We start from the raw sequence: 21,325 nt of genomic DNA, 5'->3' as shown, positions 1-21,325 counted from the left end.
GCTTCACCAGTTATACTTAATGGTAAATTAATGATACTTTTTTAATCAATATAATGCAAGATATTATCATACTTTCTTTTTTATTTCATCCAGCTTCTAACATAAACACAGCAATGAAGTGAGTTTTGCATTTAGCTATTGTTCTTACATCATGTCAATGTAATATATTCACCACACACCATATCAATACAATAAATTTTACAGAAAATAGCTGATGTTCTAAAGCATCTTTGTTGTCGAGGTCTCGATTATATTTACTTCTAATTTATGGAGATCATTTAATACATAGTGAATTAAATTGTTAATTCTTTTAAAGTGACTATAGTTTTACTGACTAGAGGAACTTACCCTTCTCACAAAGTCCCATCAGTAGCAAAACTAATATTATTTAACAACCTTCACATTAATTAAATTATAGCCCTCGAAATATAGCTTAATATTGCAATAAATATATTATATTCTTATTTTCCTACTTTTGTTTTTGTAATTGTTTACGTCAAGTACTTTAAATAGTATTGAATTTCTTCTAACTTAAACCACAGTACACTTAGTGGCAACAGTTGTGGTATGTATTATTCAGCTGTACTCTGCTACTTATATACTATGTATGTATATTATGACGTCATTCAATACGACTAGCCAGCCCTCTCGTAGGGGCACTTAAAGAAACTAACGAGATCTTTTTGGTAAATGATTTGTAAATCAAAAATGTAAGTTATGTTTGAATGCTCATATTAACTATTAGCAAATCTTTCCAAGTGTTAACAGTTGCCTGGGTTCAGAAAAAATGTGTGAATTGGATATATTTCATTGATAGAAATAAAATCTTATTTTAATTTTTAAGTAATTTAATCATGCTCTAATTTTCTTCCTCTAATTGTTACCTTCTTTGAGAATAAGTTTCATTAATTATAATTTTTATTAAATAATAAGTATGGCACTATAACATTTTTTTTCGGAAGAGGTCGCTTAATAGATATCCGTTATGCAATACGGTATAAATTAATTATATATTATGACTCAGATTCACCAAAACATGCCAATGTTAGAAAAGCTTTCTCATAAAAATATATTTCTTTGAAAACAAAACTTGGCCATATTCACAAACACTGGTTATTTACAATGCGTATATTTTATTCAAGAAGTACACCAGCCGGCCATCTGTTTGCACACTTTGTGGCCAGTGCGTGACGATTTCGTTATGTTTCGGAATGTTAATATGTGAAACTTCGTTACGCTTACGTGGTAATAGGTAGCTACGAAATTGTGGAAGTTTGAAAGAAATCCTACAACTTCCTACGTATAAGGAAAATTATGTACACATCGACGAATGTATAGGCTAAATAATGATGTCTTAGTAATATATTACGTACGCAACAACGTAAATGGACTAGAACGCTAAGGTGTTTCAAGTGTCCATGGGCGGTAAACACTTAATTCTGACCCCTGCTCGTTCGCCTTCTTTCTGATAAAAATGTACATTTTGGTATCAAATGCTGTTGAAAACAATAGACAAATTATGGGGTATCCAGGCTGACACGGTGGCAATTTTTTTTTTATTTTAATTCAGACTGTATTCAAAGCATCTTCGTGCATTATTTGTTATATTAGCAATAAAGCATTAGGCCTTAGTATATATTGTTATTTTTTCGTACAAATCATTGTCTTTTGCAAATCAAAAGTACATATATAAATGAAACCTTAATGTTAAAAAGGGATCTTCTTTCATGGATGAACCACCTGTCAAGAAAAGAAGAGAATTAAGTAAAAATTTAACGCTACAAGCTTGTAACGTTCCGATTTTTTGTGATTATTTGGTTTTCTTAATAGACAATTCGGTCACCAGCCTTCTTTTTGAGCCCGACTCTTTGTGGCTAAGGCATGTCGGCATGTCCTTTACCGGACTAGCGAGTGTTAAATGCGAATCTACGACATTAGGACTGGCAGTTTCTCGTTTAAACCACTAGCCCAAATTGCTCGCAAGGACGTAAGTAGTTTCATAAAAGTTGCTCACATCATACCCAAAATATGAATAGTTATTTGCGACAACAGCAACCAAATAAACAAGAATAAAAATCCTAGGTCCTAAAATCATAACTTTGCCTTTGTTTCATGAATTTTTATTTAGGCCGTCTTGCTGCGTCGTCATTTAGGAGGAAAATAATATTTTTCCTGAATATTATATTGCTTCACCGCAGACGAGAAAATTTCATTATTCTGCGTTATGTGTTCCTTGATAAGGTTCTTTATGTATTCAATAAATGTAAAATTATTTAGTGCTTTTGATAAAGCATTTTTTATTGCGAATTCTTTTCGTTTCAAGTCACGTATTCGTCCAGTTATAATAAGCAGTAGCGTGTAGCGCTTTTTTTGTCTGGGCCTTAGATTTCTGAATGTTTTTCGTAATCATATATTTTTTCTATTAGGCAAGCAGGTGGTTATCCTTCTGTACCATAGACTTCTAAGGTCTATGGTATGCCAGTTCCCATTCATTCCTGCAATATATGAGCGAGTGATCACAGCTGGAGATCTAACCTACGACCTGAGAGTTGAAAGTCGCACGCGAAGCATTAAACCTCCAAAAGGCAAAAACATTTCTGGATTATGATGCCAAATTATGATGAGATAAAGGAGACATCCTTTATCTCATCATAATTTGGCGTATGTATGGTGGAAATAAATAAATACTTAACGATAACGATGTAGAGTCATAGCTCTACACCCACACCACGACAACAACCTACAAACTATGTCTGGCTCTATATGGTTGTTGTGACATATAGAGACAGACATTGTGTGTAAAGTATGCTACAGAATCATATTTAGTATATATACTGTAGGTGAGTACTGTTGATCAGCATTGGCCTATGCGTGTTATGGAATACACCTGTAACTGCGCAGACACTGACAGTATTAGATTAATCATTAAAGATTCACGGCATATTTACGACCACTTCAGTTTTTATTTTTTTAAATAAGTCATTGTTAATTCATTTTGTGCACCTGACTAGAATTAAAACCTGTGTAAATTAAATTAAATCTCTCAGTGAACACAGCATTAGAATAAACAATCCGATTTCACTGGTCAATTGTAGTAAAAACCCGTGAATCGAGCAATTATCCATAAATAAACAGTTAATAGGACTATTTCAATCCACATTCCAAATACGGTGTTAGTAAATAAATGTTGAATATTTTTTTTAGATCTGGACCTCACATTTCTTTATCTGGGTCATGATCATTTATTTTTTCTAAATAGATAAGTAGTTGCTTAGCCTCCTCTACCTGACACACGGTGTCGACTTTTTGGGTCTCAGGAAAGCCGGTCTCTTCACGATGTGCCTTCACCATATCATCGATTGTTAAATGCGCACATAGACAGAAAGTCCATTGGTGCACAGCCTGAGATCAAACCTACGACCTCAGGGATGGGAGTCGCACGCTGAAGCCACTAGGCCTACAATACTTTTTCCTATATTATAGTTTATTATTAAATTAATTACGAATGAAATGATTTAAAAAAAATACCGTGACATTATAACTATTATATAATGGACTCTGAGTTCAGAACTGTCGACGTAAACTATAAAACCTAATACGCGGATAGAATAAAGTCTCGCCGTATATTTTCGAATGCCCCACTCAATAACTGGAGTTGGGAAGCTTTTTCAAATATACCTAAGATATTTATCTTCACATTATAGGCGATCCCGTTTTCCGATTCTGGAGTCACATTCGAATGGAAGCTACTTTTATTCTTATTAAAAGATGGATAATGAATAATGTTTTGAATTAACTGGTATAAATTACTACTTGTTTAAATTTTAAAACAGCCCCGCACACTTTTACCTTATTATCATATAACTATCAATCCATGTTATGCATGATTGCACATTAATGGTTTATAGACAAAACTATAAATGTGTGTGATACGTACAATGGTTGTCTGAAATGCCATTATTGTAGTCCTGTGTTTATTATCTACACTGATAACAAGTTTTATGTCCGAAATATTAGGATACTTCTTAAATATTTATTTTTTTGATAATTTCTTAAATTAGTTATTAAGATCTTTTTATATAGTCACGGCGCATAAGACATAAAAGGTATGAATTGGGCGCGGTAAGTAAACTTAAACCCACGCCAACCGTACCCTCAAACTTCATAAAACAATGCTGGCTTTATTAGGCCTCCAGCTAAGCAAGGAACTTTCACCCTTTACTTAAACTACATTCCTGAGGCTAGACCAACTTAAGTAATTTAACTTCATTCCCTTATTAAAATGTCATCCTTGCTTGAAAATGATTTAGTTAAAATTGCATGATACTGCACTCGCGATCGCATAAATTTCAATTTCGCTAACACGGCAGAAAAACTTTTATAAAAACTTGCTGCTTTTCTGCGAAGTTTAAATTTCGAACCTTACCAACATTCGAATCATAAGTTGCCTCTAAAATTTGTTTTAGGAATGCTACTTTCACATTCATATTACATTTTCTAGGAAACCGTTTGCCTATATTCTGACATTGTTCATCGCTCTTATTCAACAAAGACCAAAAGTATCTTTTCCCTTTAAGCGTGTCAAAAAAATATTCCGTTAGCTTTAATGTAAGGTAATACATCTAAAAACTTTCCATTATCGGTTGATTATCAACGACCCATTTTCTCGGCTCAACAAAGGCTTATAAAAACGTGCTCCAGGTTAAACGATTCCCCAAGCAAAGACCTTTAAGATATACCATTAAATTCAACAGTGAGGTAGGTACGTTGATATTGGCTTTTCGCCAGAGCAGAGATCTTGAGCTGTCTAACACGTTGAGATAGATTGCCGTAAACAGGTGGACGTGAAAGCCAACCTGAGACTTTTGGTATAAACTTATAAGTAAGTTATGGCACTTTTGTTGACATTAAAGTTAGTGACGAAAGCTTTTAAAATGAGATTTAGATCTATTTTCGTAAATGTGAAAAGTCTTATAATTGTATTATTTTGTCCTAGATACAGATAAACTTAAATTTGAAACAATCTACAAGTAAAAATCTAAACACCAATCCTGTGAAACTATTGAATGATAAAGTTTTAGGAACGTAAAATTAATATGCGTATTTATTTTTCTTAGCAAGAAAATCCATTTCGAGACCAGTTCTTTAGGAAGTATAGAGTATAAAATAGAATATGACGTATCCTTGTTAGGTAACTGCAAGGTGGACTGGCGAATCGCCAGTTTTAACAGTTATTGTGCGGGAAACAAATGTTCAAATCCACTTGACCGATTCTGACGATTGTTTTGGAAGACAGCCTATTAATTTGAGGCTTAAACTGAACTGGTGCCAGCGGCGAAAGCTGATTAGAAATGCACTCCGATTTCATAAATTGTGAAGCGCATTTTTCCAATTCGTCTGACGCTTGTTTGGAGAAATAACCTTTATTTTTAACATGAATATCAACCCTTTCGCTTTGGCACGGAAATGTTACTATAACATTTTTTTAATTAATAAATTGTAAAACTGGTCTGTAAGTACTGCAATTATTAATACACTTATGGGTTAAGAAAATTCGTTTAATAGATCGACACTAACAAACATTACAATGTTATACTATACAAAGTATATATAATAATAAGGCACAAACAATGTTATGGTTTTCAATTTAAAAGAAATTAGTCTTGCGTACATATACAAAGCCAAATTTAAATATTAAAGATGCACGAGCAAACAAAATACGAAAAACCAACAAATATTACAGCAAAAAATTTACTGTCTGAGTAAAAAATGTAAAATTCATGAAATCCAGTAGCCGTCAGAAGCAGTTAAGCTATAAAAATGGCGATATGAATAAAAAATCGAATTATCGGTTGAAATCATGCGCTCTGTATGGGGTATAAGTCAGCAACCAACGCCATTGAAAAGCCAGGCACGGTCATTTCACCCTAACAATTAGGGGCTGCCATTGACATATATACGTATAAAGAGAAATTATTTGAGCCAATAAAATTATTTCCAGCCATAATAATCTTTCATGACGATATCGAGTCAATTCTGTAAATGAAGGTTCAATTTAAATAATAATACAGATGGATTAATTATTTACACAAGGAAATTAATTTATTATGATAAAAAATATATTATTGAAAATGGCCAACTATAATTAACTATTTGCGGTCCTCATTATTTTATAGATTATTTTACTAAGAAGACCTACATCAGCAAACCAAAGGTTTGAATTAATAAATCTTTAATCAAACTGTCTTTATAACAAAGTAGCATAATTTTAAGCCGTTTATTTAGCAGCACATTATGCTCCACTCTCACCCGATGTTATCTGGAAGATAGTGGCAAGAACACAAGGTATGCCACCTGAACTCTGTGGACCATAAACAAGTGACTGTTGCGTGCACTTGAATGCGATAAGCTATGGGAGGTAGCGAATAAACCAGACGAAATCTGGTCAATATGTAATGAATTATAAGGCATCCAATAAAGACGTATTATGCGTGAGATGTCGAGTTTGAATAAAATAATATAAGATAAAAGATCTTTTTTTTGCTTTTTAACGTTTCCGTAACTATATATGATATAATTTGCTTACCTGAAATTAAATTAGTTTTATTTGAATTAGTTTTGTATATTAATTACTGTTATCTTATTTTTTTTTAATAATATGATAGTGTTAAACATTTTGTCTCGGACTAATTAATTTCATTGATAATGCAATTCATAATTGGGCCAGCAGAATGGTTAGCCTGTTTCGTATATTTAAGATATATGAATGACAAAAAACTCATACAATATCAACTCACAGTTGATTTATTGCAATTTATATAAAAAAGCTCATACGGTGCAAGGACGGCCGCCATTCGCTAACCACTTTCGCCTCAATTTAATTGGCGCAATTCCAATCTGAAAACAAAACACTGGCGTGCTCTCTGATAGTGGCGAGAAAGCCCAACGCTGTGAATTAGTGTCCAATTCTTCTATAGTTAAAACCCTATATTTAAAAAGTAATTATAGCTTATTAAAAGCTCCATTATTATCACAGACAAGACATTGAAATACATTGATATAAACATCCGTAGCAAAATTGAAAATTTAGTTAAATTAAGGTAACTCGGGGTTCCATAGTTCATTTCCCGGCAAACTGTTGCAAGTTGGATAGAATCTCGTACGATAAGAGTTTTACAGTGTATGAGTGGAATTTCAAGGCAGGCTCGACAATTAAGGAAATAAATTTCGGTAGTTTAATAGGAGAAGAAACGAATAGCTATTAGGTAATCTTATTTACAATTTTTCTATTCTATCTATTGTTTATTAGTATTGAAAAACGTCTTCATTATATAAATATATATATATATATATATATATATATATATATATATATATATATATATATATATATATATTATCAATGTAATTGTGATGTTATTTTTTTCTTAATGTTATTGCATAAGTTGTTTAATATCTGTATCTTATTATGTTGTGGTGTTCTGTGTTCTATTAATAAATGTAATTTACTGTAATTTATATTCAAAGTATTGTCAATTAAAAATATCATGGTTAGTTTTGTTTAGCTACAATATAGAGGTTTTTACAAACACTATACAAAATGGGATTTTGCTCGCGTATTTCTCTGTTATTCTTAATTGTTGCTTACGGCACTTAAGCTTGCGTTAAGCGTTGTACGTCATTGTTAACATTTAGATTTAAAATTGCACCTTTAACATTTCCCCCGTGAATTTTAAACGGTGATTATAATTTTTTCAGCTGCGCTCATTGTGACTTTATCCAACCTTACTAATTTCGCTACGTTTGTAAGTTTCAAAATAATTGTGACCCAAATAACTTTAGATAACATTTGTTTTTTTATGTATACCAACAACTGCTCTTAAAGTAACTACGTAGCTTTCGTCAAAATAAAAAGCCATGTACATTGCTTTTCTTATATGTATGACATCCATTATATATGTCTGTAATATAGATATTTGGAAAAGATAACTATGTCTTTGTTTATTAAAGGAGCATTTCATAAGTTGAATTTTTATATGTTATTTCCGATTACCGACCGATTCTCCGGTCCTGAACCTTCAAAACTTTTAGATGTGTATAAAAGTTACGTTAATTATTGCTCAAACGGCGATTTTGTGTGACTGTCCCAAATAGTCTAAAATATAGACAAATTGCATTCCAAAATAAACCGATGCAGCGTCTTTAATTAAAATAATTTAACGACGTAAAAAGTTGAAATCAATCGAACGACAGAATAAAAACGTAAGCTCGCATAAATGTGACGCCCCAATTAGTGGTCGCTCCCAAAACTTAATTGGTAGATTCATTTGTTTATTCATCAGTTTGCAGCGACGGTCAACAGTCATCTGTTTATGTTGAGTGCAAAGTTAATGGATTTTTTGTTACAACACTAATTGTGGACTAGATTAATTGCATTTTTAATGCACTGAATTGAAATGCGGTAACAACGCAAACGACCGTTCGACCGAATTTCGTTAACATTTCCAAATCCGGAAATTGGTCACATTTGAATATATTAAAAAGATGCCATTGCCCTTAATGGTAATGAAATACACGCTATGTACATGTTGCCGAAGTGTTAGTAGTTTAGTAGTATTCATTAATTTTCACTATAAGCGTAAGCGACGTTATTTTTAGGATGTAGGCAAACAGGGCTCTTATCTGATGTAAGGTTATACTACCCCCCATGAACGTTTACGTCCTCAGAAAGCCTTTTAAGATGGTAGGTATATTGAAAATGTTAGTTACGACACCAATATATTTTTTAATTGGACTTATCCAGTATAAATTACTTTATACCGAGTTACTAGTAACATACGTTCCAAAGAGTAGTACAATTTCGATGTAAATAATTACATAAATAAACCTTAAAAGGGGAAAACATGTACTCTTCAAATAATCCAATGATTAGTGGATGTAGATGGGATAAATCCCGAGTCCCTGATTTAATAATACTTTGCCGTAAAATTATTTCTCCAATATAAATAATAAAAAGGGTTAAGTAGACAAACATAGAATATGTAAAACGAAGAAACGCAATTTAACGAGCTCAATAAACAAAAGAAAAATGTGAACAAGCGGAAATTAGCTTAGTATAAAATAAAACATGTCACAGAGAATGGTGTTTACACATTACGGAGATAAACCATAAAGATATAGTATGTATATAGGTGTTTAGAGGAAGAGAGGTGATATTTCATTAGTTTTAATGAAACAGCAAGAAAACTAAGCGTGGATTCTATTACAAAAACAAACGTTATGAAAAGATGTTTCTAAAGAATGCCTTTTAAATTATAAATTTACGACTCGGATTTAAATTTATTGAGAAACGCCGTTATTTGAAGAAAGTTTTTCTCAAATTGATTGATTTACGAAATAGATTTAGCTTCACAGATGTATTTCTCAGGTCAAAGAAAATCACGAGTAATCCCCAGTGACATTTAGTAAGACTTTAGAAGCTTTGACTTCTGAGATCCTCTATCGTAGTTCTTCCGGTAGTAAAATGAACTTTTTGTCGTAAGCAACAAATAAATATATCATCTTATCTTACTTTTAACGTTAAAATATGGTTAAAACAAATGACTCGTGGTGGAATTTTAATGTGGCGATATATTACACTTTTCATCGTGGATATAAAGTCGTGGCATAAAGTAATTATAGTAATTTTATTATATCTGACAGTTACTCTATTTTGCGTATAAAAATGGCGCAGAACTACGATAAAATAAAGATAGATTAGTCCTGTAATTTTAAATCTCAGAGAATTGTAAAATTGTTATAGAACATGTATTCATATGATTTGTACAATTGAACTATCATACATTACATACACCAATTGCTAAAATAATCTCCATTGTAGAAAAAATAAGCTTGAACCAAATAAACAGCGATATGTATGAATACCTTTATAAAATACAAAAAGAGGTATTGCAAACGAGCGCCGACAGTCTGCAAACAGGTGCGTCTCGGAGCCGTGTTGATGTTCCGATTTACATAAATACTGAATGATATTAATTCGATTATAATATTTAATGTTATATGAATTGAGTAGGGTAAAGGAGATGTAGTGATAAATGTAAGTTCTATGGTGTGTATTATGAAAAATAACTTCTATTTAATGAAAACCAAACGTCCGGATATTTTTGTGATTGTAAAAATAATCGTAATACAATTCACTTTAATGAACGTTTGATATAAAATTAAAATATTTTATTGATGGACAACCACTAACTCTGGTTTCGATTTCTGGCTTTTCTTTCTGGTTCTAAAAAATACCAATGACATTTGTCTGTATTATGGTCCTTGATACTTCAACGTTAATTTTTTTAAATCAATACATTAATTAATTTATATTAAGTAGATACAACGCAAACCGCTACGTAACACGCACTGGTATTAATAGCAATAATCTGCAAACTTAACTAATTTTAATCATATACGAAGCGTCGTCGTAACGGAGCACCTTCGTTAAGTCTTAATTCTTGACAAAGGCTCGATCGATATAATGTTATTTAGACTGCAACCTACCGATTTTCATACTACAATACATACACTAAGACTGGTTAATATTGTGTAGGCTTTGCTTAAACATAGCCAATTTTTTAAACATGTTTTTCCCTTGTCATGCACTCTTGATATAACTAACGACAATATAAATAAATATGTTTTTGTAAACTATGGACAGCCTTAGTTAGATACAAGAATGTGATAGACCAAGTATATGACCATAAAGCATCTTTTAAAAAAGATTAAGTTATAGGTTGTCTACTAAATATTTTTGGTTCCAACTGTACTAACAAACCTGCCTAATTAACTATGTATATTATTTATTATATGTAGTATTTGCTATATAACTTTCGAAGCAATTATGTTTAAAAAACGTAGTAACGATATACTTCGTTATTATGTTTTCATCGTCGATATTTTACGTTAATATCGCCAAACTGACATAGTAACACTTACCTCGGTACCTTGAACCTTCAGTTTCATGTGATCTTCTCGCGTTGTCTTTCCGTCTTTCCGTTTCTTCCAGCAATATCCATCACGCCTGTATCGGACCTTCTTTCGGCTGTATAGCAGCATAGAGCCACTTTTTGGCCTATAACAAAAAACATATGTTTCTTAAAATCGGTATATTTTACAATCATTGATACACTTAAGAATTTTAAGTAATTAATAAGTTTTTGACTATAGAAGGCTCATCTTATGATAAGTCATACTGCCGGTTACGGACACTAACATTGCGATAGCGAGTGCGTTGCGGCCCTTTTAACAGATGTTAACTTTATAACAGTTTACGGTTAGTATGTTTTTGAAGTTTACTTTATATATTAGCATTTAAAATAATGCATAGAAAAATATATAAAGATAGAAATCGCGTGATTTAATCAGGGCTGCATAATTCAAGATAATTTTTGAAAAAATTCCATTAGAATCACGTACTGTTATTAATAGTTCGGTTTATTTCGAAGTGTTAAGCTGGAAACTAAATGAGGTAATAGACAAGTACAGATGGGGGCTATCGCTTCGTTTTGATTTGGCGTTGTTTCAGCTCCCCTATCAGTTAGATTGTGAATTTTTCTAGCACATTCGTTGCCAACTCGATTCCCCTATAATCCATTCAGCCATGAGGCTTTGTTTCTGAATGAACCGCTTTAAATCCGATTAGAACATTTGGTTTGGAAATTTTTGTTACGATGATATTAATCCTTGCTATATTAATGAGAATTTAAAAACATACTATTTTAAACAATACAAAGACGTCCTCTTATCCGAACTCAAGCAAGAAAAATATTTAAAATGTAAGTTTCATTATCGGACGTCAAGGCAAAATACAAAATACCATCCGTATCACCTCGACGTCCGTCGTTCCACAACTGAGCGTTTTCTAAGGCAGTTTTTGCCGCGCACCACCACTATGTGGAACCAGCTGCCCACTGAAGTATTTCCGAACCAATTCGACTTAGGGTCCTTCAAGAAAAGAGCGTACCAATTCTTGAAAGGCCGGCAACGCACTTGCGAGCCTTCTGGCAATGTGAGTGTCCATGGGCGGCGGTATCGCTTCACATCAGGTGAGCCTCTTGCCCGTTTGCCTGCTATTACATAAAAAAAAAAAGTTCCAAATAAAACGAAATTACTTCAGGGCAAAAGTTATTGCTCACTACTCTGCTTAAATTTTTAAACCAACCGGTAAATAGTTTTATTCAAAGGAAAAAGTTCAACCTTTTGACATCTAAAGACAAATCTCATTCATAGGGCGTATAAAATGTATATCTATAATAATATTATTTTTTTTAAAAATTAACATTTGTTAGGTTGTACGGTGTAATCTCTGGAGCTACTGAACCGGTTTTATATATGAATTTACCAATGGCCACCTTATTTGTTAATATCATACGTTATATAATTACCCAAAACAGGAAAAGAATTTGTCGTGGTAGTCAAAATTGCAGAGTGTGGTGTAAAAACGGTCGAAGAAAAACGTTTCTTACGAACGCTGCCTTTCGATGTGGAGCTTACAAATAATTCGCGACCTCATATGTCTTTTACTTTAGTATTATATAAAAACAAGTCCTCCACCGCGTCTAACACGATAAATACGAAAACTATAACTGCACGAAATTGATTGAGATACGTTTTCTCCAAATGCATACAGAATTATTGAAATAATTAAATGAATAATTTTTTTACGAGAAATTATTAAATTTTTTCTAACGCTCAAAAAAAAGTAGTCAATATAAGCAACTTCCTTACTGTTATTACTTGCTTATAATTACTGTAACAATTATCTGCGTACAAAAAGCAATTAATAAAGAAATCGTTTAGAAAGAAACGATACATAAACGATAACATCTACATCGCCCTATGCCTCCCTAATGACCGCGACCCATTTTCCCGAGGGTTACCGCGATCTCTATTAATGGATGATACGTTACTTTTACACTCATTTTTCACTTTTGAAAAGTAGGTTAGTTATTAATATTAAAGTGATGAGTAGATAAATAGCTAATAAATACATTTAAGTTAATCCTTAATGGATCGTGGGATGAATAATATGGTACAATAAGCAATAGAACATACTTTCAAATATGTCGTCGTGTATATCTAAATTTTAGTAGTTAAGTTGTATCTAAATTTTCAAAAAGTACTCATTGATGCGGGCAATGTCGTAAAAATTCAAAGCACCTATGCCTGTAATTGTACGTTCATAAATGAATAAAAGAATTGGAACAGGAATTGCTTTAGAACCCTATACATTGAGTTAATCTACAAGACGTTAAATTCAGTTAGCTTCCAAAGGCGCCTTTAATTTTCTCCACACATTAAGTGCAGAGTGCATATTATGCGACGCGTGTACCAGGCTTACTCCTAACAAAATAATTCGATTACCCGCTCGTGAGCCAATTACTAATCATATTTCACATTAATTTCGCTTGCGTTTCACGGCTAATCGTGTGCATCACACTAAACGAAGCTCCGTTGCCAAAAGGCTGAGATAATCTGACCGAATAAATAAAACTCTTAATACGAAATAATTAAAGTCCATTTTTCGACAGCATATTTTCGTTATAGCTAATAAAATAACGCTTAACGATTCTTGTGGGCGTTCAATTAAGCAATAAGGATGAAGGTAGTTTCGTTGAGTGTTAATAACTTTTGTTTCGTGTGTAATTTTGAAAATTAAAACGTTTTACATATTTACTAAATAGAACATCGTCAATTATAAAGCACTGTATCTTTTATCAGACATTTAAAGATACAATAACGTAAAATTCTTAAAGTTCAATATTAATATTGACATAATATGTAAAAACAAATACGGGGAAAGAGGTGGATGTGAAATTTACTAATACACAATTCTTAATTATTTATAGTTTAGTATTTTCGTGACGAAAAATGTATTTAGGAATGGAATCTAAAAGTTTTTGTTTAGGAGATATCTTTTCCGAAATAGTTTAACTGTCGCAGTGAGACGTGAGAACGGGCAATAAAAACTAAAACTGCGTGCTATGAAATTGAAAGAGTTTTACAAATTATTTATAAAGTGTAGTAGTTTGAAGATGTTTTATGATGACTTTTAGATCAAATTCGATCTTTGGTTTAAAGGTTTTTTTAATTAAATATATATAGTGTGATATCAATTAATTATCAGTCGAAAATGCCATGATAAGTAATTTATGTAAATATCTGTTTTAAGTTACATTTTCGTAAGCGATTGATATTTAATGCATCTTGGCAAGTCGATAGTATCCTTTTGTATTATAAAAATCGGTGGTATTTTTTAAAATATGATACGGGGACAAACTTGCCAGAGGAACTATAAAAGTAAGTCACCGCAGCTTATGGTAACATGTTGGTGTTCAACTTTTATTCGTGATTATTACTAAACAAAAAGCAGTTTGTAACTACTATTTTTTCATAATTTCTTTATAATGTTTTATTAATTTCTCTTGAATGATCTTATGTAAGAAAATCCCAACTCTACGATACGTAAATTTATATTACTTGTATGGTTAACCCATGATAACCATGTAAAACTAAATGAATAATCTCAGCAAGCGCTTTTCATCCGCACACAAGTGACGTACCACAATAATAACGTGCATCTATCACTCATCCGCACTTTACGCGCCATATAGCATCCACAACGCAATATTTTCCTCCATGTCGTTATATCTGAACGGCGGCGTCGGATACATGGCTTTTCGCCGACTAATAAATCGCGTATTGAACGAATAAATCAAGCCAATGTTAGTTTTTTTTCGATGCATCAATGGACGTTTGTTCAGTGTAATTGCATTCTTGTGAAGGTTTTTATCTGTTGAAAGTCGCGAGGTTTAATTATATCAAAAATGTATGAAAATTAAAAATTTAAATAGAAACACAATTTGTATTATATATACAGGATATATAACGTGTGTGAAAATGTAAATCGTAGACCTGCATAACAAGTAAATGTAAGCAAGGAAGGATTAGTCATAAGGATTAGTCATAATTAATCAATTAACTGATATGGACTGAAGTTATGACTTCAGTCCATATCTTTTATTGAAATATTTATTTTATTAAAATAGGAATTTAAGAAGTTCCATAAGAAATTTACCAATATTGGAGAACCCTTCATTGACCTTGTGGATTGGCCAAGGTTAAAAGCCGTTCATTACAAAAAATCAAAGTGGGTAGTTGACGGATCGTTCGGTAAGGTGCCTTTACGAGCGGCTATTTGTTCAGGGTGAAGAGATTAAACCAGCTTATGTTTCACTATGGACATATATTGCTAGGAAAATGTAAAATACGTATAAGATTTTAATTCTACGCAAATAAAATTGCATACATATATATTATAAAGACTGAGTATCCCTAACATAGGTATTACTAAGCATATAATATACATTTTATTCTTGTCTTAAAATAAGGAATTGGGAAACAGCCAAACGGCTATTCGGTTGATAACTGCTTAAAATACTTAAATCTCTGTACCGATTTGTTCCATTTCCCGATTTAATATTTTTTACAGAAACCGGTATTCCGATACGATAATGAATGAACATTACATCCTTGCATAAGCTACCCTTCAAAGATAAACAATCGATAATTCGTATTAATGTTGCATTTAAAACCATATAAAAACACAAGGAACAATATCGTAACGCTAAATCCTAACAAATTAATGTCCGTTATACCTAAACAAACTAAAATGCAAATAGCCGAACTAATGAGGCCGCCGAGAACATTAACAAAAACTTAGTAAAGCATGCGAAACGCTATAATCGCATGATCAAACACCAATAAATCCTTGATTCCTAACAATTTCGCATTTCGGCTCAGTATTTATCGTTTAAAAACGAAAATTACAGCGTAAACCCACGGAACTTGTGAAATACTGAATATCTCAATCGGTAGAGTAAATTATGTGAGGCCTACACGGAATGGCTGAATTTTCATACCGTTTAATTATCGACTTTTTATCGAAGGTTTTTGTATGTTTGAAGTGGACTTGTATGTTCAAAAAATAAATTATTTTTTATAAACCTTGGTTGCCTGCAAATGTTTGTATCGTATAGGAACCCGGCCACTGTTAGCTTCATAGTAAATAAGAAATAAAATATTGAAAAATGGACAAGATTCCAAGGGAGGGTCTCGGAGTCATCGGAGTGTGTGAGCAACTTTAATGAACATCGAAACTTCATTTTAGCAATAAAAATAAAATGTCAACTTATTTAAGGTTTAAACCTTTATATTTCAGTTCCTAATCATAACGTTACTAATATTTAAGCTGTAAGTAAAGGTCTGAAATAAACTGGATCAGTTATCTGTTTAACTTTAAAAAAAGGTTTCTGTAAAGATTTCTTGCGCTTAGCTAACTAGATTTCTACAATTCTCACGGGGAAAACATGAAAATAAGCATAAACTTATGATGCTACGGAGTTTGAGCTAGTTTAATAGTCAACAAGAGTTTAAAAAATTCAAGATTCTTGTTCAGCATTTTAAAATTTTAACGCCGAATGAAATCAGTTTTATGCTTCGCTACTTTGAATTTTAATCTGACTAAATGCACTATCTAATTAATAATCAAATCAGCAAGACAATAAGAATATTGTCATCAGTTCAAGATGAGTAGTGAAAAAAAAAAAATTTAATTAAAGCACGTACAAAAAATACAAACACAATCACTTTTTGTCCAAGTCGCTGTCAACATTGATTTTCAGTGGGCCGCGAGAGGAACACACACTGAACAAAACAAAATTTTTAACAATTCAAATGAGACAATGCAACTAAATTCCCAACATTCCATACATTCTTTAAGATTTATCTTTATCTTCAGAGACGTAATGCCTAAGGTGTCGCAGAATGAAGATGGCAGGTTGTTCCAACATTAAGTAGCGTTGTATTGTAAAACTACGCGAAAAGACTGTTGTATGATTAGGGACAAGTTCTTTTCTCATGTTTTTTTCGCCAAAAGGCTGATGGGGCATATAGAAAGTTTGAACGCATGACCTCATATTAGAGTTTCACTCACCACAAGCCGTACGCTGTGGTGACCGTAATAGTAGGATGAATTTAAACAGTAAATTTGTAAATACCTTTATATTATTGTAGCTTTTACATGTCTGTTTATAGATATAATTATTTAATTTTTTTCTTTGGATTTGATTTGATTTAATTTTAGTTATAGGTGCATATTATTTCGAGTTTTTTTTATTAATTAATTACGCACTTCTTGTACTTTACCCTCTGTAGGTGTTTCTTTTTTTATATTCTCCCATATTAGGGTTGCCTGGAAGGAATCGCTTGTTAGCGATAAGGCCGCCTGTTGCCAAATAACTTATGTAAACTACTTACTTTTTGTTTGTATAATTATGGTTACGAAGTATAAATAAATAAATATTACGTATAATCGCATTATTTTAAATTGTAGTTATAACATGCTGCTTGCAATCTAACGAATGTTTTTAATAGAATATAACCAAAACTAACACAGTTTTGTGTGTGAGATTTTAGTGTTGCCGTATGTATAAAATACAATTTCAAAACATTCAGCGATCGTAGAAAATAACCTCCATACATTTATTGGGTTAAAAGTTACTAAAAAAAACATCGCATCAAGTGCATTTAAACTTCAAAATTTGGGTTGAAAGTTTGAACATGAAAATGGAACTCAAATTCACTGACTCTAATAATTGCATTCGTGCGATGCGGTTTTCCAAAACAAAAAATGATAATTATGAACATTATCAGAAAGTTAGATCGAATTTTCTATAAATCCGTGAATGGTTTGTTTTCGCGTGCGAAGCAATTAGCTTAGATAATATAACCGTGTCATTGGTAAGCTTTATTTACCTCCTTAAATTTACTAAAATGTTACACGGACTAACATCTTATATAAGTACAAGTATAATGTGTTTAATACCACAATTATTCATTTTAAAATAAGTGGGTAATCCTCCTTTAGTAGTTGCCAACCCGAAACAATTGTTGTTACCCGAAAATCTTAGTCTACTGGTTATAGATTAATAAATAAAATTATAAATATATATACTTATAAATTAACCACGCAGGCTGAATATAGTTCTCCTTTCATATAAAAAATTGACTAAAAGACAAACTTGTTATTTATTATTTCTTAAATCTTGTTTTGTATTTTAATTATATCTGATAAGCACTATTAAATACATTTTGTTTTTACAAAATAATTGTTCAATTAGAGGCACTTAGTCAAACTGCAATCAGACATTAATATTTGTAATTTTATATTCCTATTTGCAGTAATATTTGTAGTGCAACTAATAAATCCTAAATTCATAGAACATTAAATCAGAGGTATAAAGCATAACCACACTGCCCCGAAGAAAATGTTAAAGTTCCTGAAAATTCGTGAGGGCTGTTTTCACCTGTCAGACAAACTGTAATTGGCTCGCAAGCTTACGTAATCATGTAACTGGCACACAGTGGACCTGTTGTTTTTTGACAGCTGATGTGTTTAAATTTTTCGCCGAATTCGATTATTTTCGAAGAAGTGATTTATGTGTCATATTGTTTTTTTAAACATTCGCGAAAATTAACTGCCAGTATCTTTAATGTTTATAGATTAAAAAAATACATTCTCTCTAGAATAAAAGGAATGAAACAAACATGATTTTTTCGATAATTATTTATGTATAATATTAAAAAGAACAAAAGATTTTTATTTTTAAAACTACTGGCTGAATAGTTGAACTATTCAGTTTTTTTTCATTTCCATATAAGTAACATAAACGTTTTTCCCAACATATAAAATTATAATGCCCTTATCAGTGAGTAACAGGGATAGATCTATCTAGTTATCTAAAAAAATGCACACAGATATAAAAAAGACCATTTAAAAATGTCATATTTTACATAACGTAAAAACCGCAGCTCGTGATAAACAAACTGAGATGAATAATAATATAAAAATAATTTCTATAAACTTCCTCATGAATATAACTTTCAAAAAATTCAAATTTGTTTGTTTTATTTCTTAAGGTAGTAACTCTAAAGAAAATAAAATTATATACAATGTGTTAGACCCTTTTAAGTAAATAGAAATTGCTTGTTCCAGAAACTTGGCATAAACGAAAATTTCAAAAACCATTGAAATCTGTTTTAATAATAAAAAGCTCAGTAAAGTGATTCTACGTGGCTTTAATAATGATTGTACGCAGATAGTCATCGTAGGTATTACATGGTCATCCATGTACTTACCATGTAGAATAATGATTATGACCAATTACGCTAACAAAGCCTGACAGGGCTTAGCTTAAGTAATGGAATATTAGCATGTTACACTGACTTATGGGTGAAGTATTAAAATGTATGTGCTAAGTGACGTAATTTATTATTAGCGTCATTCCGTAATTAACTATGACGTCGCAGTATTATGAAAAATGGTGAATGCCGAAGACAGTTTTCAGTAAAAGACATTTTTGTGCCAGTTATTCTTGTCCGTTCTACACCTTTGTTTTAAGAAATTCTAGTAAATGTAAAATTCGGTATTGTTTTTATTAACCCTGTATACTTTATACATAACGTTACCTATAAGAATGAATACTAATTTTATTTTTTTGATCTTTAATAGGGTTCTTTTACAACACTGATAGGTATAAAAATTATTCAATAGTCTTTGAAAAAGAATTCCTTTGCGAGGAACTTACGATGTAAATTACGATAAAAATTGCGTGATTTGGCAAAATAATAAGCTTGGTGTACACCGATGATGAAAGGAATCAAAACCCAACGAATTCAAAACTAAAAGCATTAGATTTCTAAACTGCATACTCGTTTCGGCTTGTTATGGACTTTGTCTTTTTAGCATAACATTAAGGTTTTTTTCGATAAAGATTAGCTTTAGTTTCCTTTTTGTATTATTAACATCCTACAACCATCTTATTGTTAAGTCATTCTAGCTAAATTGTTCAAAATCCTTACCGTGACCCACGTGATGTCAATTAAAAAACACTTGTCAAAGGAGAAATTTCAAAGTAAGGCCCGTTTAATTATAAATTAGGCCTGCGATAATTACACGCCGAATGAAAATGCAATGCCGTGAGCTTGTGACAAATGACTTTCCTCGACTAATCACCTTATTTTTCTTACTCCGGAAAATTTGCAATTTTCTTACGTTAATATTATAATTAAGAGACTTTAAATTAACAGAAGTTCACTTCGACATTTGGTGTTATAAATGAATGTTAATGTATTGTAAAATAGGAGGCAAGCGGGCTGTGATGCAGACTCATTCGATAACAACGCAGCCCATCGACACTAATACTGCCAGAGAGGTCGCAAGTGCATAACTTTAAGTGTTCAATATATGATTTTTAATTAGATCTTAGGGAGAATTTAGTTTAGAAATAAAATTAATTAAGTTAAAAGAATGCGATATTTTCTAAATTATTTAGATAATTTTCAATACCATGCGGTTTCTTTCGAATTCTAGAATGTCAATCAAACCTTCTTTCAAAAGCTGTCAAAGTATTTTTTTCTCTATGAAGACATATGTGACAGCACTGAAGACAAGATTCTGAGATATTAATTATAATATACATTCTCATCATTACTTCATAATTTTAATTTATTTAAAAAAAAGTCAAACAATTAACAGATATATGAAATTGCCAAACACGTTTCAATCACATAAGTAAATAGTAATATTAATATATTGTAAAATATGCATGTTAGTTTGATCTTAAGCAAACCGACAAAACATCACAGAGATCAGAGATTAAGCCTCAATTAAACCTTTCGACCCTAATCCAAGCCATCGGTAATAGAAAGCAATCTAGCGACAAACCACAGCTACGATATAAATCAAGCTACACAAATAAGCCACGGCCGTCAACGAATAATGCTTTCGATCCGAGCTGTCCCACAAATTATAGAGAGCCAATTCAGGGGATAGAAAAGTGTTTATTCCCATTTTTCCTGAAACATATACCATGTTCAATGCAGCACTTACAAGGTTACTTGCAATACGTTACATTGACTATGACAGCTGTCAGTTTTCATAGAATTTTTCATTTATTGGCAGCCGTTGTGTTCACTATCTTGAATACCAATTTGTGAACATTTGGTCACAATTTTCCTGAGAATCACAAAGCCTATTTAAGTTTATCTTTATGAAAAATTAATTTAAGAAATGGATAATCAAATATATTTCTACTAAGTATTATTATGGCTTAGTATGAAGCGCTGTATAAAATGTTTCTATGTAAATTGTTCGTTTGTCCGTAAAACGCGTTGTAAGATATTTCATACCTACGTTTTACAATGTGTTTAAAATCGT

The 21,325-nt window shown here is 31.7% G+C and overlaps 1 protein-coding gene across 1 annotated transcript in view; it reads right to left on the bottom strand.

Annotated features, from left to right (window-relative positions):
• Window positions 1–21,325, bottom strand: part of LOC123709503 (calmodulin-binding transcription activator 2-like) — a 96,032-nt gene that overhangs the window by 19,296 nt on the left and 55,411 nt on the right. The window contains exon 5 of the mRNA XM_045660893.1: window positions 10,984–11,119. Coding sequence (XP_045516849.1) covers window positions 10,984–11,119 — 136 coding nt within the window. The remainder of the gene's footprint in view (window positions 1–10,983; window positions 11,120–21,325) is intronic.

The sequence above is a fragment of the Pieris brassicae genome, chromosome 5 (genome assembly GCF_905147105.1).
Source record: "Pieris brassicae chromosome 5, ilPieBrab1.1, whole genome shotgun sequence".
NCBI lineage: Eukaryota > Metazoa > Arthropoda > Insecta > Lepidoptera > Pieridae > Pieris > Pieris brassicae.
This window is presented reverse-complemented; position numbering and strand designations above follow the sequence as displayed.